Below are 14,122 nucleotides of genomic sequence, written 5' to 3'. Positions count from 1 at the left end.
ATGCATTGTTCCTTTCCCCCCATTGTGGTATCCAGCAAAACGTTGTATGCCTGCATTTTGTTGGGTGTGTTGAATTAAAGCAGGTGTGGCTCCAAACGCCGCTGGGGGAAAAAAACTGTTTATTGGAATAAAATATCCATGAGAAGAAAATGTTTACTTAACAATGCTGCTAGATTAACCCTTTGATTGAAGATGAGACTATATAGGTACGTAAGCACACTTTGTGCTAAGGGTCCTGTTGATCTATGGTGCCTGCTTGGAAAGACTCAAAGCTGACTCTGCCATGATGACAAGCTAAGTGCTGTTAAGGGTACCTAGCTGGTGGCCGTACGATGTCGGGGGCACAGTTGCTTTGATGCTATGTCTTCCAGTGGCTCGTCTCCCCATCGCCCCTCACTGGCATGTGTGGGAAAATGCAAAAGCAGTAGTGCCAGCTCACTGACCGTCTTCTTTTCCATTAGATACGGGAGACCGAAACAATGGACAGAAGGGGATTCTATGACTATGAATCTTCTGGGTCTCTGCCAGATGATGAGGATATTGAAGAATCCATAGAAGATTCGGACTACGACGAAGATTCGTTCGAATACGATTCAGGCTCTGGGGATCCAGGTATGAATCTAAGTGACTGCTGAAGAGATTACGATGGAGTTTGTGGTTTTGGGGGTTTTTTTGGTTTTTTTGTTTGTTTTTTCTTCCAGTTTTTGGGATGCTTTGGTATGATAGATATTGGGTAGGGGGATTTATATATGCTCTGTGGCATATGTGGATTTTCTGATTCCTATGAGTATAATTCCTGCGTCTTCTCTTTTCAAACCAACGCATGTCCCAACTGGAAAATTGTATAGGGTGTGGTTATGAGACTCTGCAAAACAAGGTTTTATTGTAGGAGAAACCTGCGTTTTAAATCGTGTTGACTGCAAATCTTAACTCCTATAACTCTTACCGAGATTTTCACTATAACCGAGTGTAAAGAGGCTTGCAATGCGGTTTTTTGCTTTAAGGTGGCATGTCTGTACCAAACCTTAAGTGAAGAATTGATACAACTTACAATTGCGACCTGAAGACACAAATGTGTATAATATGTAGAAAGAGCTGTCTTTTCCTAAAAGGGAATTGCCAAACACTTACGAAAAGTAGAATTTTATCAAAACATTTAACTTCCAAAAATAATATAAACTTATTTGCGTATAACTTTTCAGTATTTTAATCCAAGTATTTCTTATCCTATAGATCACATTCACTCAACTGTGGAAACACCGGCTGTAAGTGTTCTTTATTTTTATTAATTGTTATATGCTTTTACCAGCGCGTTACACCTTGTAGAAAACCTCGCCAGCATCATGATGCTTAAGTCATGTGACCACTCATGGTACATTCCGGAGCAAACCATGTGTGAATGTTGGCTTACTGGCATGTAAAATGGGTTTTCTGTCCAATGTGTTGTTGTTGTTGTTGTTGTTGTTTTTTTTTCCTCCCATACAAATGGCTAAGGTGTCAACTTTAATTGTCCTTTATTTTTGTAGATGCCTGTACTGGATTGTTTTGGGGGTTGTGGGTGCGACAGCTGAGAAATAAAACCAAACTGCGTTTTCTGTCTTTAACATATTTTTAAATTTTACTAGATCACTATGGGTAACCGAATTCCTGAAGGTAACAGAGATGTGAAGAATACAATCCATGACAATGATTTAAACAACGAAATCATAATTGACAAGAAATCAAATCCGGTGGATCTCGAGCCATCAAATGAAATCTTATTGCCAAGCACCGCTAATGAAAGTATCTTCCAAAGAACAGAAGTTGTTGTTGGTGAGTAACGTTGTAACAGTGGGTTTGGATAGTTTTCTATGTGTTCTGTGGCGGGGTACGCCGTAATGTATTTTGTGTTTTTATTATAATTTTGCTTGCTCTCTGTTCCAAATATGCTGCTTGCTTTGAAGGTGAAAATTAATGAAAAGTGTTAAAATGCCTTTTTTATACAATTAAGGATCCCTGTCTCCGAGCGGTCAGTTTAAACGGGTCTGGGAGCTGGAACTTTTTGTAAATGGTCTTTGTGGGATCTGAAGTAATAACTTATTTTGTGATTGTATTTTTACCGATTGTATCCCTTTTGTCCCCAGCTCTTGTCGCCGGTGCACTCGTTGGGTTGCTGTTTGCAGTCTTTATCATCGTTGCTGTGATTGTGCGAAGAAAAATTCCAAATGGCTGTGACTCTGTCAAGAAACCCATCTATACAAAAACTTCAACAATGGAGGTGTAAAGGACCCTCGTAGCTTAGAGACTGATTACAGACTTCTGAATGCGTTTGGAAACTGAGATGCACTTGGTGAATTACAAACGCATTCATTATCCCAATAACCAAAACTGATTTTTACAAAATCTTCTATGGCTCAAATGGCTTGACAAAATATGTAATCATACATGCTGGTAATGACCTCTAAAACATGGACAGTGCCAGTATTTGAGAAAAAAATCATCCAAGGATCTCTGGAGATGCACCATACACTATTTAAAGTGGACCTTTAATAATAGAAACACTAATTCTTCTATGTGTAATTTAATGGTCACTGGATCATGAAGCTATTCTGTAATACTCAAACATTTCCCCCTCTCACAAAATGCTAAAACCATATATTACGCAGTCTGTGGTATGTACAAAAAGGACACGATGCACAGATGCTGCCATGAAGCCCCTGCACACCTTTTGCTTAAGGGAACAAGAACCTAAGAATGTATTTTGTCCAGACAGATTTGGACCCCCCCCCCCCCCCCAATCACGGTCCTTTCTACCATCTTACGTATCACTGATCTTCCAAACAAGTCATTTGATTGTCTATCAAGTGAGATTGGCGGCTCGCTGCCTACAACCACCCTAGTGATCCATTCCTCCAAATAAGGACCCTAAATATAATTTGGTTGTCTAGAAAAGAAATACCCCCCCCCCCCCCCGACCTTTCGGTACACATGCCATGTATTCAAAATGATCCAGTAGAGCTCATAAGTAGGTACCAATTTTTTTTTTGTTTGTTTTTTGCATCTATTCTGTGTTGATTTTGTTTGTATATAATACTTTAGAATGATTTGGTACTAGCGTATGTATGGGAAAATATACAACTCTACTAATAGGTGCCTTAAAGACTTATTTTTACATATTGTTGAGGTAAAACAGTTTAATGGTTAATATGGCTAAGCTTGGTATTAAAGGATGTATTTTATAGTGAATAATATACTAGATTTACATTATCTTTTTAATATCAATGGTTTGTAGAAATTTTTTCTAAAAAAAAATAAAAATAAAATTCTACTTTTTTAATTTAACTTTCCATGTTTCATCTTATGTTTACTGTTGTATGTATATATGTTTTTTTGTTTTTTTTTTGTTTTTTTTCTCCCCCCAAGGGCATTCTTTGGAAATATGTAGGCAGTTATCCCCCCCCCCCCTGTATTTAAAAATGGTTTAACTTTTGTATATTGTTTGCATTTCCATATAATGTATGGCGCATATACTATTGTTGCAGCTATTAAATATTTATATTACACACATTGTATAGTATGAGTCTTTCTTATACCAGGGGGGGGGTTGTAATGAGTGTGTATGTACCCATATTGTGATGTTTGATTTCAATTGTTTTTATGAAATGTGAAAAAATAGTTGACGTGTCTATTAACTAGTAAAACTTTTTTTTTCTTATAGCGTAGTCTCATATTCATGCTTTCTTTTTTTTTCTTTTCTTAAATTAATCAAATTTTTGGGGGGTTGTCTTATAATCAGGGTCATTTTATCGAGCAAATACGGTAATTACAGTTTATATGATATGGAAATGGTGACTCTTTGAGAACCCTTTAAGAAGTGAGGGCTGAGGTCACTCACACTGAATAGAAAGCAGACTTACTCTTCAGCTCTAGCCGTCAGGAGACACAATGTAGTTTGAGTATGCGTACTGTTACCTTTGGAAGTGAACGTAAATGAGGACTGCGGCGATGCCCCCAGCACACGCTGTATGAAGTGCTCACAAGTTTTAGATACTGTTCCTAAGATCAAAATAAAAAAGGTAATCGGAAAGAGCTCCGTATGGATGGCAGAAGCGCTGATTTATTAATTTGTGGATGTAATCCTGTAAGGTCTGATTAATGGTCTATAATATACAAATCTCTAGCTGGGTTATGAGAATGCTGATATAATTCTATGAACGGGGCTATTGCTTTGGTATGGCCCTGCTGAAATACCTATTCAATAGCAGCGATCTATTTCAAACCTGTTCCACTTCATTTCTTTTCCAGAATGCGGTTTCACACCCCGACATACCTGATGGCAAAATGTCTTCCTATTGACAAACTTTTTCTTTCTTTCTTTTAAATGCAAAAAGCTGACTAATTTGCACTGGTTAAACTGGCTTTGACTAGACTTCAGTATTCACTTTGTCATAAGTCTGAAGTAGCTGACAACCATGTCTACAATCTACAGACTACGCAGCAGCTTTGGCCCCAGGATTTTAAATGTCCGTACGAGTGACTCTATTGGTCGCCTGCAGGGGCCCCCTCTGCCATCAACCAGATGAGCCCCCTGCTGGCGACCAATAGTCGCTCGTACAGACTTTTAAAATCCTGGTGCCGCAACTTGGCCAGCGGAGACCACTGGTCTCCCCACTCCAACAGTTAAAGGTCCTTACAGGCGGCTTTATTGCACCAGGGGTCTCTGCCGGCCAAGTTGCACCGTCAGGAGTTGAGTGAGCCTATTGGTCGCCTGCAGGGGCCTCCTCTGGCATCAATCAATTGGTTTATTATTTTTCTTCCCATAGTCCCACTAGGCCATTTAATAGTAATATCGAAGACACTACTACTGATGTGTGACTATAGCCTACAATTACCTTTATAGAATTCTTATCTGCCATCAAATGCTATGTTTCATTATCTTTATGGTGACTGTGAAACTGCATAGTTTGTAGTAATTCATTTTATGTAAAAAGGACATCTCCACTCGTATATGATGTATACTTTTTTTTATTAATCATGATGCTTTAAGGCTCTGTGTATTTCATGTCCTGGTGCTCACATAATTACCAGCCTTCCAGCTGTTCTGTCCAGAGATCCTGTTCTATTCGGTGCTTTTACCCGTAGACACTGCTTGCCTCTTATGTGCAGTGTGATTAATCAAGTAAGACAACATATTAATGATGTTTTCCCGATTTAACCCTGATTAACTTGAATAGGACTAACATCCATAACCGACTTGGCAATCCTTCTCAGAGATTAATGGATCACCTCCTGTGAGCCTGTCTCTTTACCAGTCTCTGCCTCAACGTTCTCTCTAATGCCTTACATTGCATCCTTCAAAATTCCTTTTTTAATCTAAAATTGTAATCTTAAATTGTATTTATTTTTTTTTTAGGATTTTTGCAGTAATTGTTTCAGTATGATTGTATGAAACATAGTATCTTTTGGTAATCACGTTATTTATGTTTTGTTTTTCAAATTAAGTGAAAATTTAAAATCTTATGATTACATTAATCTTATTTGTAGAAGAGCCGTATGTGATCAGTTTGACATGTTGGCTTTTTATGGCGCCGTGAATGTGTACAATCTGCTATGTGTGGCCATAGCAACAGTCGGAGCCTTTTCTGCAAATATTTTGTAGGCAAACCAGATATCTCACATTCTTCAGAATAAATGGTATTTGTTTAAATATGCTTGTAGGGGCCTCAGGTATTTTCAGAAGGTAATTCACAAGAAAATACTTTTTTGTCATAATCTGTTTGGACAAATGCATATTTAACCCTTTAAGGACAGAGCTGTTGTTTTTATCTACTCCGGCACCCAAACACACACACCAGGACAGGCTCTGCCACACCGGCACACACACATACCAGGACAGGCTCTCTTCTGGATGTCATCATACCTATCTAGTCATTCTTTCTCTGGGAAGACATACTTCACATTTTTCTGTTGCATTCCTCAATGATCAGTCTCTGGCCCTCTGCTTCTCTGTCTTTTCACTTCATCTCCTGTTAAACTAATCAACTGAATTAGTTCCTAGTATCACCTATGTGCATGTTTGCCAGTCCCATATTTCAAGCCTTTCTTGGGGGTCTAGTGCGTTTCTGAAGCTTATTGGAAATGCGCTAGAGGTGAAGCAATACACTATCCAGAATGACTTTGTAAATGTTATTGGAAACAGAGCAGAAATAGGTAATTTGGCTTGTGAACAGCTTATTTTAATTCCTGGCTTCTTGCAATTTATGTATTCTCGGAACCAGCCACACGGTGTCAGTATTATTACAAACAATTTTCGTGACTGGTACTTGTCACGGTAAAGTTATAAGACAGAGGAATTCACAACCTGCATAAAAAAAATAAAAAAAAAAAGTTAAAAACCATTCATGAAGAACACAGCATACCTAGAATAATAGTATTATTGTTATTTCTATAGTATAGACATTGTTTCTCTGTACGAACCCTTAGCACAGAAAAAAATAAAATAGCGGGTAATTTGACAGACCTTTAATATATGGTATTGCAATTGTTTGTTTTTTAATATTTCACTTTTTTTTTTTTTTTTTTTTTTTTTTACTTTTTCCATATCCTTTTTTTCTATTCTTTTTTGTGTTTAATTTTGTCATTTTCTTTTTATGGAAAAAGATCCCTTTTTACCTGCACTACAAGCATTGATTGCTAGTTAGCAGGGGAGCAATCAGAGATACCAGCAAGGTCCTTCAAAGACGTTTTAAAGTAATCGGGCATTCCTTATATAACGGTGTACTGGCACTCGTAGCGGCACTACACACAATCTGTAGGCAGTAGATGACCCTACTGTGAAAAGGCTGGGTGTACCAGTACCTCCATAGGGTAGCGAAGAGGTTTAAGTACGTAATACATGCCCCTGTCACACTTTGCTTCTTCCCTTGCGACCGGGAAGACCCCAGCAGGTTGGCTCGCTGCAGCAGCGATGTTGCACACAGGATACTCTTCCACAGCACTTCCCACCGGACCACAGGCCAAACCGACCAGCAGCATCCCTCCAACGATGTCCGGTACCGCTTTAAGTGAAGCCGCATATCGCTGTAGGTAATTCTTTTTGGCATTCCTGCTATAATACCTCTACCATTTTTGGGCCTCTGGAATTGCTTATATTTTTTACTGTAATGATAACTGTCGCTTCTTTATAACACTTAGTACAAGTGATTCTCGGTGCTTACAGATGTGTTTGTTTTCATGTCTAAGGTGTGCTGTTTTTCATATTATTGATACACACATTATGCCTCTATATACTTGGTAAATCTGTTGATATATGAAAATATAACTTTTTGGCCATATGCATCATCACACAGGGGACATCGTACATCATTTGCCACAAGTGGTATCCCATGCCCCATACAGACTATGCGTATTGCTGTGTAAATGTTGCAAATTTAATGACGCATCTGGCATCATGGAAGGGATGATGACATCTATGCAATGTTTGTTCTGTCATTTGGCTGAAACAGAAAATACTTGAACGGCATCGCGTGCGCATGGAAGAAAACCAGGAAGCACAAACACCCTTGGAAAACTTCAGGTACTTTTTCCCAACACATTGCTTCACCTAATATTAGCTAGCTGGACACACAACACTATGTACAATCACCTAAAAATCACCCGTGGGATGATTCATTGCATTCAGCCATGTTCCTCTATATTTTTCCAACCGTGATTTCTCTTTTCTGTAATGGCCTGTGTAAATTATATTGTATTTTTTAAGACAAGTCAGGATATACGACCGAAAGTATGTGAACACTCCTCGTAATTATTGAGTTTTTGTGTTTCAGCCACCCCCATGCTACTTTTTAACAGCATGTGTTATTTTGTTTTTATATGTGTTGCTGTTTTGCAATCGTTATGTATTTTTTATTTTCCTTTCCTCTTTGGTTTATTTTGGTTCTACAGTATAAAACAAATGCCCGTTCCCCTATGCCATCACAAAGACCGCTCACAGTAGTAACTATTATGTCTGGGGTTTATCTATGCAAACAGTGGGATTCTTGTACAACCCAAATTTACACAGATATTTTTCGAAGCATAAAAACCCCATTCTTTCAATATCCGTGACACTGGTTACACAACCTTTGCTCTTGTGAAAATCCGCCTGACATGTTATAGAGAACTTGCTAGCAGCCATTTGTATCCTATAGGAAATCTTTCTCTGAAATATCCCTTTTAATCTACGATTCAAACAGAGGCTTCTTTGTCGAGCGGGTATAGCAGCTTCTAACCCATGTGTGATTCTCCTCGATGTAACTCAAGGAATGCAAAATATGAATAGAGAAAGGAAGAATTGTTAAAGCATGGATTCCCTTTTTCCAACCTTAAACTGACTTTGTATAAGCATAGAAAAATATTAATTTACAACTGAAGCTATTTCAAGACCTTGAGAAATAAAGTTAACCCACAAAGGAGAGAGGCAGTAGGAGGCAGTAATAAAGGAGCAACTTTGTTGGCCATGAAGTTCAGTTTATTCTTTTCGTTATGAGTGTATTCTTGTTACACATAGTAACACAGTGTGATGCTATATAAAATAGCTTGTGGCGCTCCAATTGGTTGATGCCAGAGGAGGACCCTGCGGGCGACCAATAGAGTCGTTCGCATGGCCCCTTAACCCCTGGCGGCGACCCTACGGATTTCCGCTTCCGTTAACCCCTGCGATGTTTCGGAGATAAGGTAGGCTAGATGGGGAAGGGACCAAGGAGATTAGTAGACGAACACGAAGATTCTTCGTGTTTTGTGTCTTCGTCTTCGTGTACGTTTTACCGCCGCTATCTTCGTTTCTTCGGGACGAACATAAAAACGCACTCTTCGTGTTCGAAGAGCTAACATATGAATACAGAATAGAAATGTATAATATCATAAATACATAAAATATAATATATAAAAATTGTAAAGGGCACTGAGACAACTATAAAAAAGCCCGGAGTGGAAGTCTTTATTTAAACCCAGTGGAAAAAGGGTTTTAATTTTATGAATCCAAAAAGTTTCTCTTTGTAAAAGTTTGTTAGTTCTATCACCCCTTTTCCACGTGGAAGGTATAAAGTGAATCACCCTAAATTTGACATTTTGAAGAACAACTTTGGGACAGGTGTTAAAATGCAATGGGTTGAGATAAGACTCATATGTTCCAAAATTCTAACCTTTAATGATCTAGTGGATTCTCCCACATACTGAATACCGCTACCACATGAGATAAAATTTTATTTTATTTTTATATATATTTATTTATTTTTATTTTATTTTAAGTTATTTTTGACACTGACATATGCTAATTTAGAGAATAAAATGGACCGTATGTAATAAAAGAAAAGACATTAACAATAGAAACAGTGCTTAGAAAACTTTGCATTAAATGTTTTGAGATGAATCTAAAGTACTGTATGTAACCGTTGTACTTTGCTGAGCTAAGGTCATTCTTATACGTAGGGTCTGCCTTTATGGTATTTAAGCAAATATTTAAATAACTGATGAATAGAAGCAGCATTAAAAAAAAACAAAAAAAAAAACCACTGTATAATTTGTGAAAACCTAAGATTTCCTAAATATTCTATTCACTGATGACATCCTGTGAGGTTTAAGAGTTTAAATAAATATAGACCCCTACCCCCCTCTCAACATGAGGAACTTAATTCCAACTATATATAGTATACCATCACATATACAAAGGTAGGCCACAATAAAGTGATTCTTTTGGTTTAAATGTTACACACAATTTACATTTTTCAAATCTAATTTTTACCCATACTTTGTAACTACGCTTTTTGGATGAGTCCAGAGATGGGACCAGTCATTGGTGTTCCTGTACTATAAAAAGCTCCCTTTGCCTCTGAATTTGAGCCTTTTGGTGAGTAAAGACTGGGGCTTCACATTGAAATAATGGAGAATGCCTAAAATGCCGTTCCCTGCTGTGGAACACCAGAGAAGATCACGTAGATGAGAAGCCAAGGCTGGGTTTGGTTTGGGTTGAGGATACAGCAATCAGAGATCACAAAAGAGAGTGCTCCCCAAAAGATAGAGTTTCTTCTCCCCAAAAGATAGTTTCTTCTCTCCAATTGCCATGCCTGTTGCTGCGATCTATATGGCTCCTGGCCCTACTTCTCAATTCTTTAAGGTTTTCCCAACAACCTCTTCTAAATTACATGGCAAAAACTCTTTAACGATAAGAGATCCCTTGGTGTCTTTGTAGAACTGGAGGGTACCACTAATGATGATGTCATTATAACATCATATGTCATTTAAATGTTTCTATTTGATATTTGTTTTCTATAGATTTACATATAGTGTTTTAGATGTTCCAGTCTGTTCTAGAAAACACAATCAATAATTCGCTATTGAACAGCAAACCTTGTAGAATGTTTAGACGGCCATTGAATCAAACACTTTCTGTATCACATGTTAGATTAACGTCATCATTGTTTGTCTTGTGTCTGTAAATTATCAATATCCAACAGTCTTTCAGTATTTAGGAGTGTGTTATATAAAAGATCCTTGGCATAAAGATTCTCCCGCATACCCAAAGAGGGACAAAACCAAAAATATGTCGAGTTCTGTAAAATTTATAGGACTAAAATATACTAGGAAAAGAAATCTTAATATAAATACAAGAAATCAGACGAAGGAGTTTCTTAAGAAAATAAGTGAATGTCAACCATCATTGAAGATTTAAAGCAAGCAAAATCTGGATTAACAGTGTTGTTTACCTTGAATGGTAGAGATTTTTATTACAAATTCAGAATTCCAAATATTGCTGCAATCTAACCAGATAATTACTTTTGATGGAAAACTGCAACCTCATGGCGGCACAATTAGTGCGAGGAGTTTGTGGTAAGAAACCCGGAGAAAAAAGTTCAAAGTCACTCATCGTATTTTCAGTTACAGGAGTGCTGTAAGGATCCAAAGAAAATATCGATTGATGCAGCTAAGGGTTTATCGACCGCCGAGAATATTGACCTGGGGTAATTTTTTTAAAATGGGTGCAAAATGCATTTTTTTTTCATGCTGTTTAACAATTCCAGCCGTGTTCTGGGCACCTAGGGATCCCGTTCTGTGGTTTCACGCAAAGTTTTATGTTGTTCCATAAACATCCTTCTATCCAGATGAAAGAGAAACGACATTAAAAAACCAAATGACAGATTGGTATTTAGGGTACAGGAGGGTGTATTTCTAACCGTGTGTGGTAGGGTTTATAGCTAGTGATATACGTTAACTGTATACTCCTAAATAGTTGGCATTTTAAAGAAAAACCCCAGTATACCTAGAAATTAGCTTTTATTCACCTTTAGATATATTAGCCAGGAGTATTTTGACATGAATACCTGTACCAATGCCTTGCGGCCAGATGATTTAAGTTCTAATCCACTCCATACGCACAGGGCTTGGATACAGGTGTGCGAGTGTCTTGGCCTGGGGTTTCTTAATTCCCTAGGCTTCCAACAAGAGCGGTCAGGCCCAGTTTTTCAGAGGCTGGAGTTTGTTGGGGGGTAAGCTTGTTGTTCTCACCTGGTTATATTTCTTGCAGCTGCGTGGTTTTCCTACCAGCCTCCTGACTGAATTATCGCCTAATCCTTTTGATCGCCTGACACTCTGTACCCTCACGGGCTCCCTCGCAATGTCCTTTCTCTATGGGCAAACCTGACAGGGTGAAAGAGGGCATCTATGTAAGCAGGAGACTGGAAAGAAAGCCCTTTTTTTGAACATGAAAAAACTGCAATATTGCACTTTTACTGCACGTTTACTGCACTTTTACGTCATTATATTGCAAACCTACAGTTGTACTTCAATGTACTGCAGCTTTATTGCTTCCTTACACAAATAACTGCAGTAAAACTGCCGTACAGTGAAGTACAAATGCAGTAATGCTGCAGTAATTTTTCGTAAGGGGCAGTTTATCCCAGTGACTAAAGGGTTAACTGCTGGTCCAATTAACACAGGTGCCCCAGGTTTAAATCTGCACTGAGAAATGCAGGGTGGAGGAAACCTGACTGACTGACTGACTGACTCACTGACTGACTCACTGACTGACTGACTGACTGACTGACTGACTGACTGACTGACTGACTGACTCACTGACTCACTGACTGACTCACTGACTGACTGACTGACTGACTGACTCACTGACTGACTCACTGACTGACTGACTGACTGACTGACTGACTGACTGACTCACTGACTCACTGACTGACTCACTGACTCTCATTGCAATTTGCCCCCATCTTGGAAGGAACAGGAGGGGTACCTGAGCTCCCGGGTGCTACAAGGTGGGCTGGTAGGAGAGACGACTTTTGGGAAGTATATTCTGTTTTATTATATACAGGAAACCAGCATGGCCGGCCGGTTCTGTGTTAGTCAGGGAGGATTACCGTTTAGTGTTTCTTTGTATGTTTGTTTGACTGAGTTGGTGCAATAAAAGCCTGGAAATGTATTGGCTCTCCTGCTATCCCCGCGGCTCTAAGAGGTTCTATAACACGCATGTTACGCCAGGTTGCTGAATTGTTTTCACAGAATAAGAAACCATTCTAATCTTATGCCACAATATAAACACATTGAGCATATTGTTAGTGAGGCCTGGAACGATATCTAGTTGTCTCAAACCCTTTTATCTACCCTCTCAAGCTGTTATTCTTCTTCTTTCAGATAATGAGAAAATGGTCATATTCTGATTGAAGCGCTTGTAGAAAAAAAAGTCCATCTCATCTTCCAGCCCAGTTGTCTTGGTCTGCCTTCCCTTTATCATGGCAGGTAAGGTTATCTCTGATAAAATGCAACAAAATATTGTAGCTGTTGGACACACAGAGCTCATTCCTAAGATATATTTTCTTTAAGTTTTTTGCTCCCTTTTAGTTATAAAATAACTATTCTGTTCACAATTGGTTAATTAGGAGTCAGCAGTGAAGTACATGAGCAAGTGAACGGAAAAAAACAACCTTTTTAGTCATGCTAAGGGTATATATATTTTTTTTTAAATGTTAATATTTGTTAGTATTTATTGAAGTGTACAGTTTGTTAAAGTGTTGCATGAAATTTATAGCTTGTGGTATTAACGTTAATTTTCAGAATATTTGATGTGTAGATCTGAGTGCTTAAAGTTTGTTTTTTATATGGTGTAAGGATTTTAATATTTTTTTATATATAAAACTAGTCTGTGACAACTTTCTTGGCAAAGTATGTTTAGCAACTTGGAGGTTTGATGACCATTCTGTTGAAAATACTCATAAGGATAAATAAACCACATGAGAACATACTATGAAGACTACATATGTCACTGAGTGTAGTTCTCCTGCGCTCGGCTCTAATGTGGCGAGTGTGAACCTCACACCTAGGAATGGAACAGCAAAGAATTAGACCGTTCTCTGAGACGGTCCTACGTTCAAGGATACAAAGTGTGACCTTATAACGACTGCACGATGCGTGCAGACAACCTTCAGTGCTGCCGGCACTTCTCTGACTGAGCACCGGCGTGACATGACCTTCCGGTGCTCAGTCATAGAAGCCCCGGGTAGCAGCTTATTCTTATTCAAAGAATCCTCAGTATCAATAATGTAAGGAAAGCTTTGAGTACGAAGGCATTTTGGCCGCATATTGCAGATGAAGAATTATTTTTGTTATTGTAAATGCTCTTAATGCATGAAGTTCAGTGGTTACTGCAAATTTGTAGAAAATGGGGGAAATTTTTTTTAATTTCATTTCCTATTATGGTCCAAGGCCAACGTTTCACATATTGCCAGTTTAGGATTCCTTAATTGAAAATTCAAAAATATCTTCATCCTCGGATGGATTAGTGGTTTTATGAACGATCCGTGAAAAAGCACTGGCGTGACTTTGCTTATTTAAAAAATTATATTTAAAACAATATGATACCTTTTTTAAATATTTTCAGTGAGTCTCAATTGACAAGTTTCATTGCAGGCAAAATATATTTGAAAAGCCGGGTGAATTTAGTTATTTCATCAAATATAACTAATAAGGTAGTTGGAAAATGAATTTGTGAATTTAAGATACAGAAGCTTACTATAAATCAACAAGATTTAAAGAGTAAAGAGAAGTTTAGTGAGAGAGTAGGGATTACGGATGAGGATTCCAATGGAAGGCCCTTAACACAGTA

At 38.1% G+C, this 14,122-nt stretch overlaps 1 protein-coding gene across 1 annotated transcript; it reads left to right on the top strand.

Moving 5' to 3' along the window:
- Positions 1–479: 479 nt before the first annotated feature.
- LOC149273562 (syndecan 4-A-like) lies at positions 480–2,263 on the top strand. Its single transcript, XM_089506164.1, has 4 exons — positions 480–612; positions 1,234–1,265; positions 1,626–1,812; positions 2,124–2,263. The coding sequence occupies exons 1-4, from the start codon at positions 480–482 to the stop codon at positions 2,261–2,263; spliced, it is 492 nt and encodes a 163-aa protein (XP_089362290.1).
- The last annotated feature ends 11,859 nt before the right edge of the window (positions 2,264–14,122 follow it).

Source organism: Sceloporus occidentalis, unplaced genomic scaffold (assembly GCF_023333645.1).
Source record: "Sceloporus occidentalis isolate IW3139 unplaced genomic scaffold, rSceOcc1.0.p SCAF_368, whole genome shotgun sequence".
In the NCBI taxonomy this organism is placed as follows: Eukaryota; Metazoa; Chordata; class Lepidosauria; order Squamata; family Phrynosomatidae; genus Sceloporus; species Sceloporus occidentalis.
The sequence above is the reverse complement of the archived record's forward strand: the minus strand, read 5'-3'. Positions and strand labels throughout refer to the sequence as shown.

Bases quoted from the DNA above. Each gene is read 5' to 3' on its own strand.
- LOC149273562 (XM_089506164.1), top strand. From the start codon at position 480: ATGGACAGAAGGGGATTCTATGACTATGAATCTTCTGGGTCTCTGCCA. The intron at 1,266-1,625 runs GTAAGTGTTCTT...AAATTTTACTAG, and splicing joins CAACTGTGGAAACACCGGCT to ATCACTATGGGTAACCGAAT. The intron at 1,813-2,123 runs GTGAGTAACGTT...TTTTGTCCCCAG, and splicing joins AAGAACAGAAGTTGTTGTTG to CTCTTGTCGCCGGTGCACTC.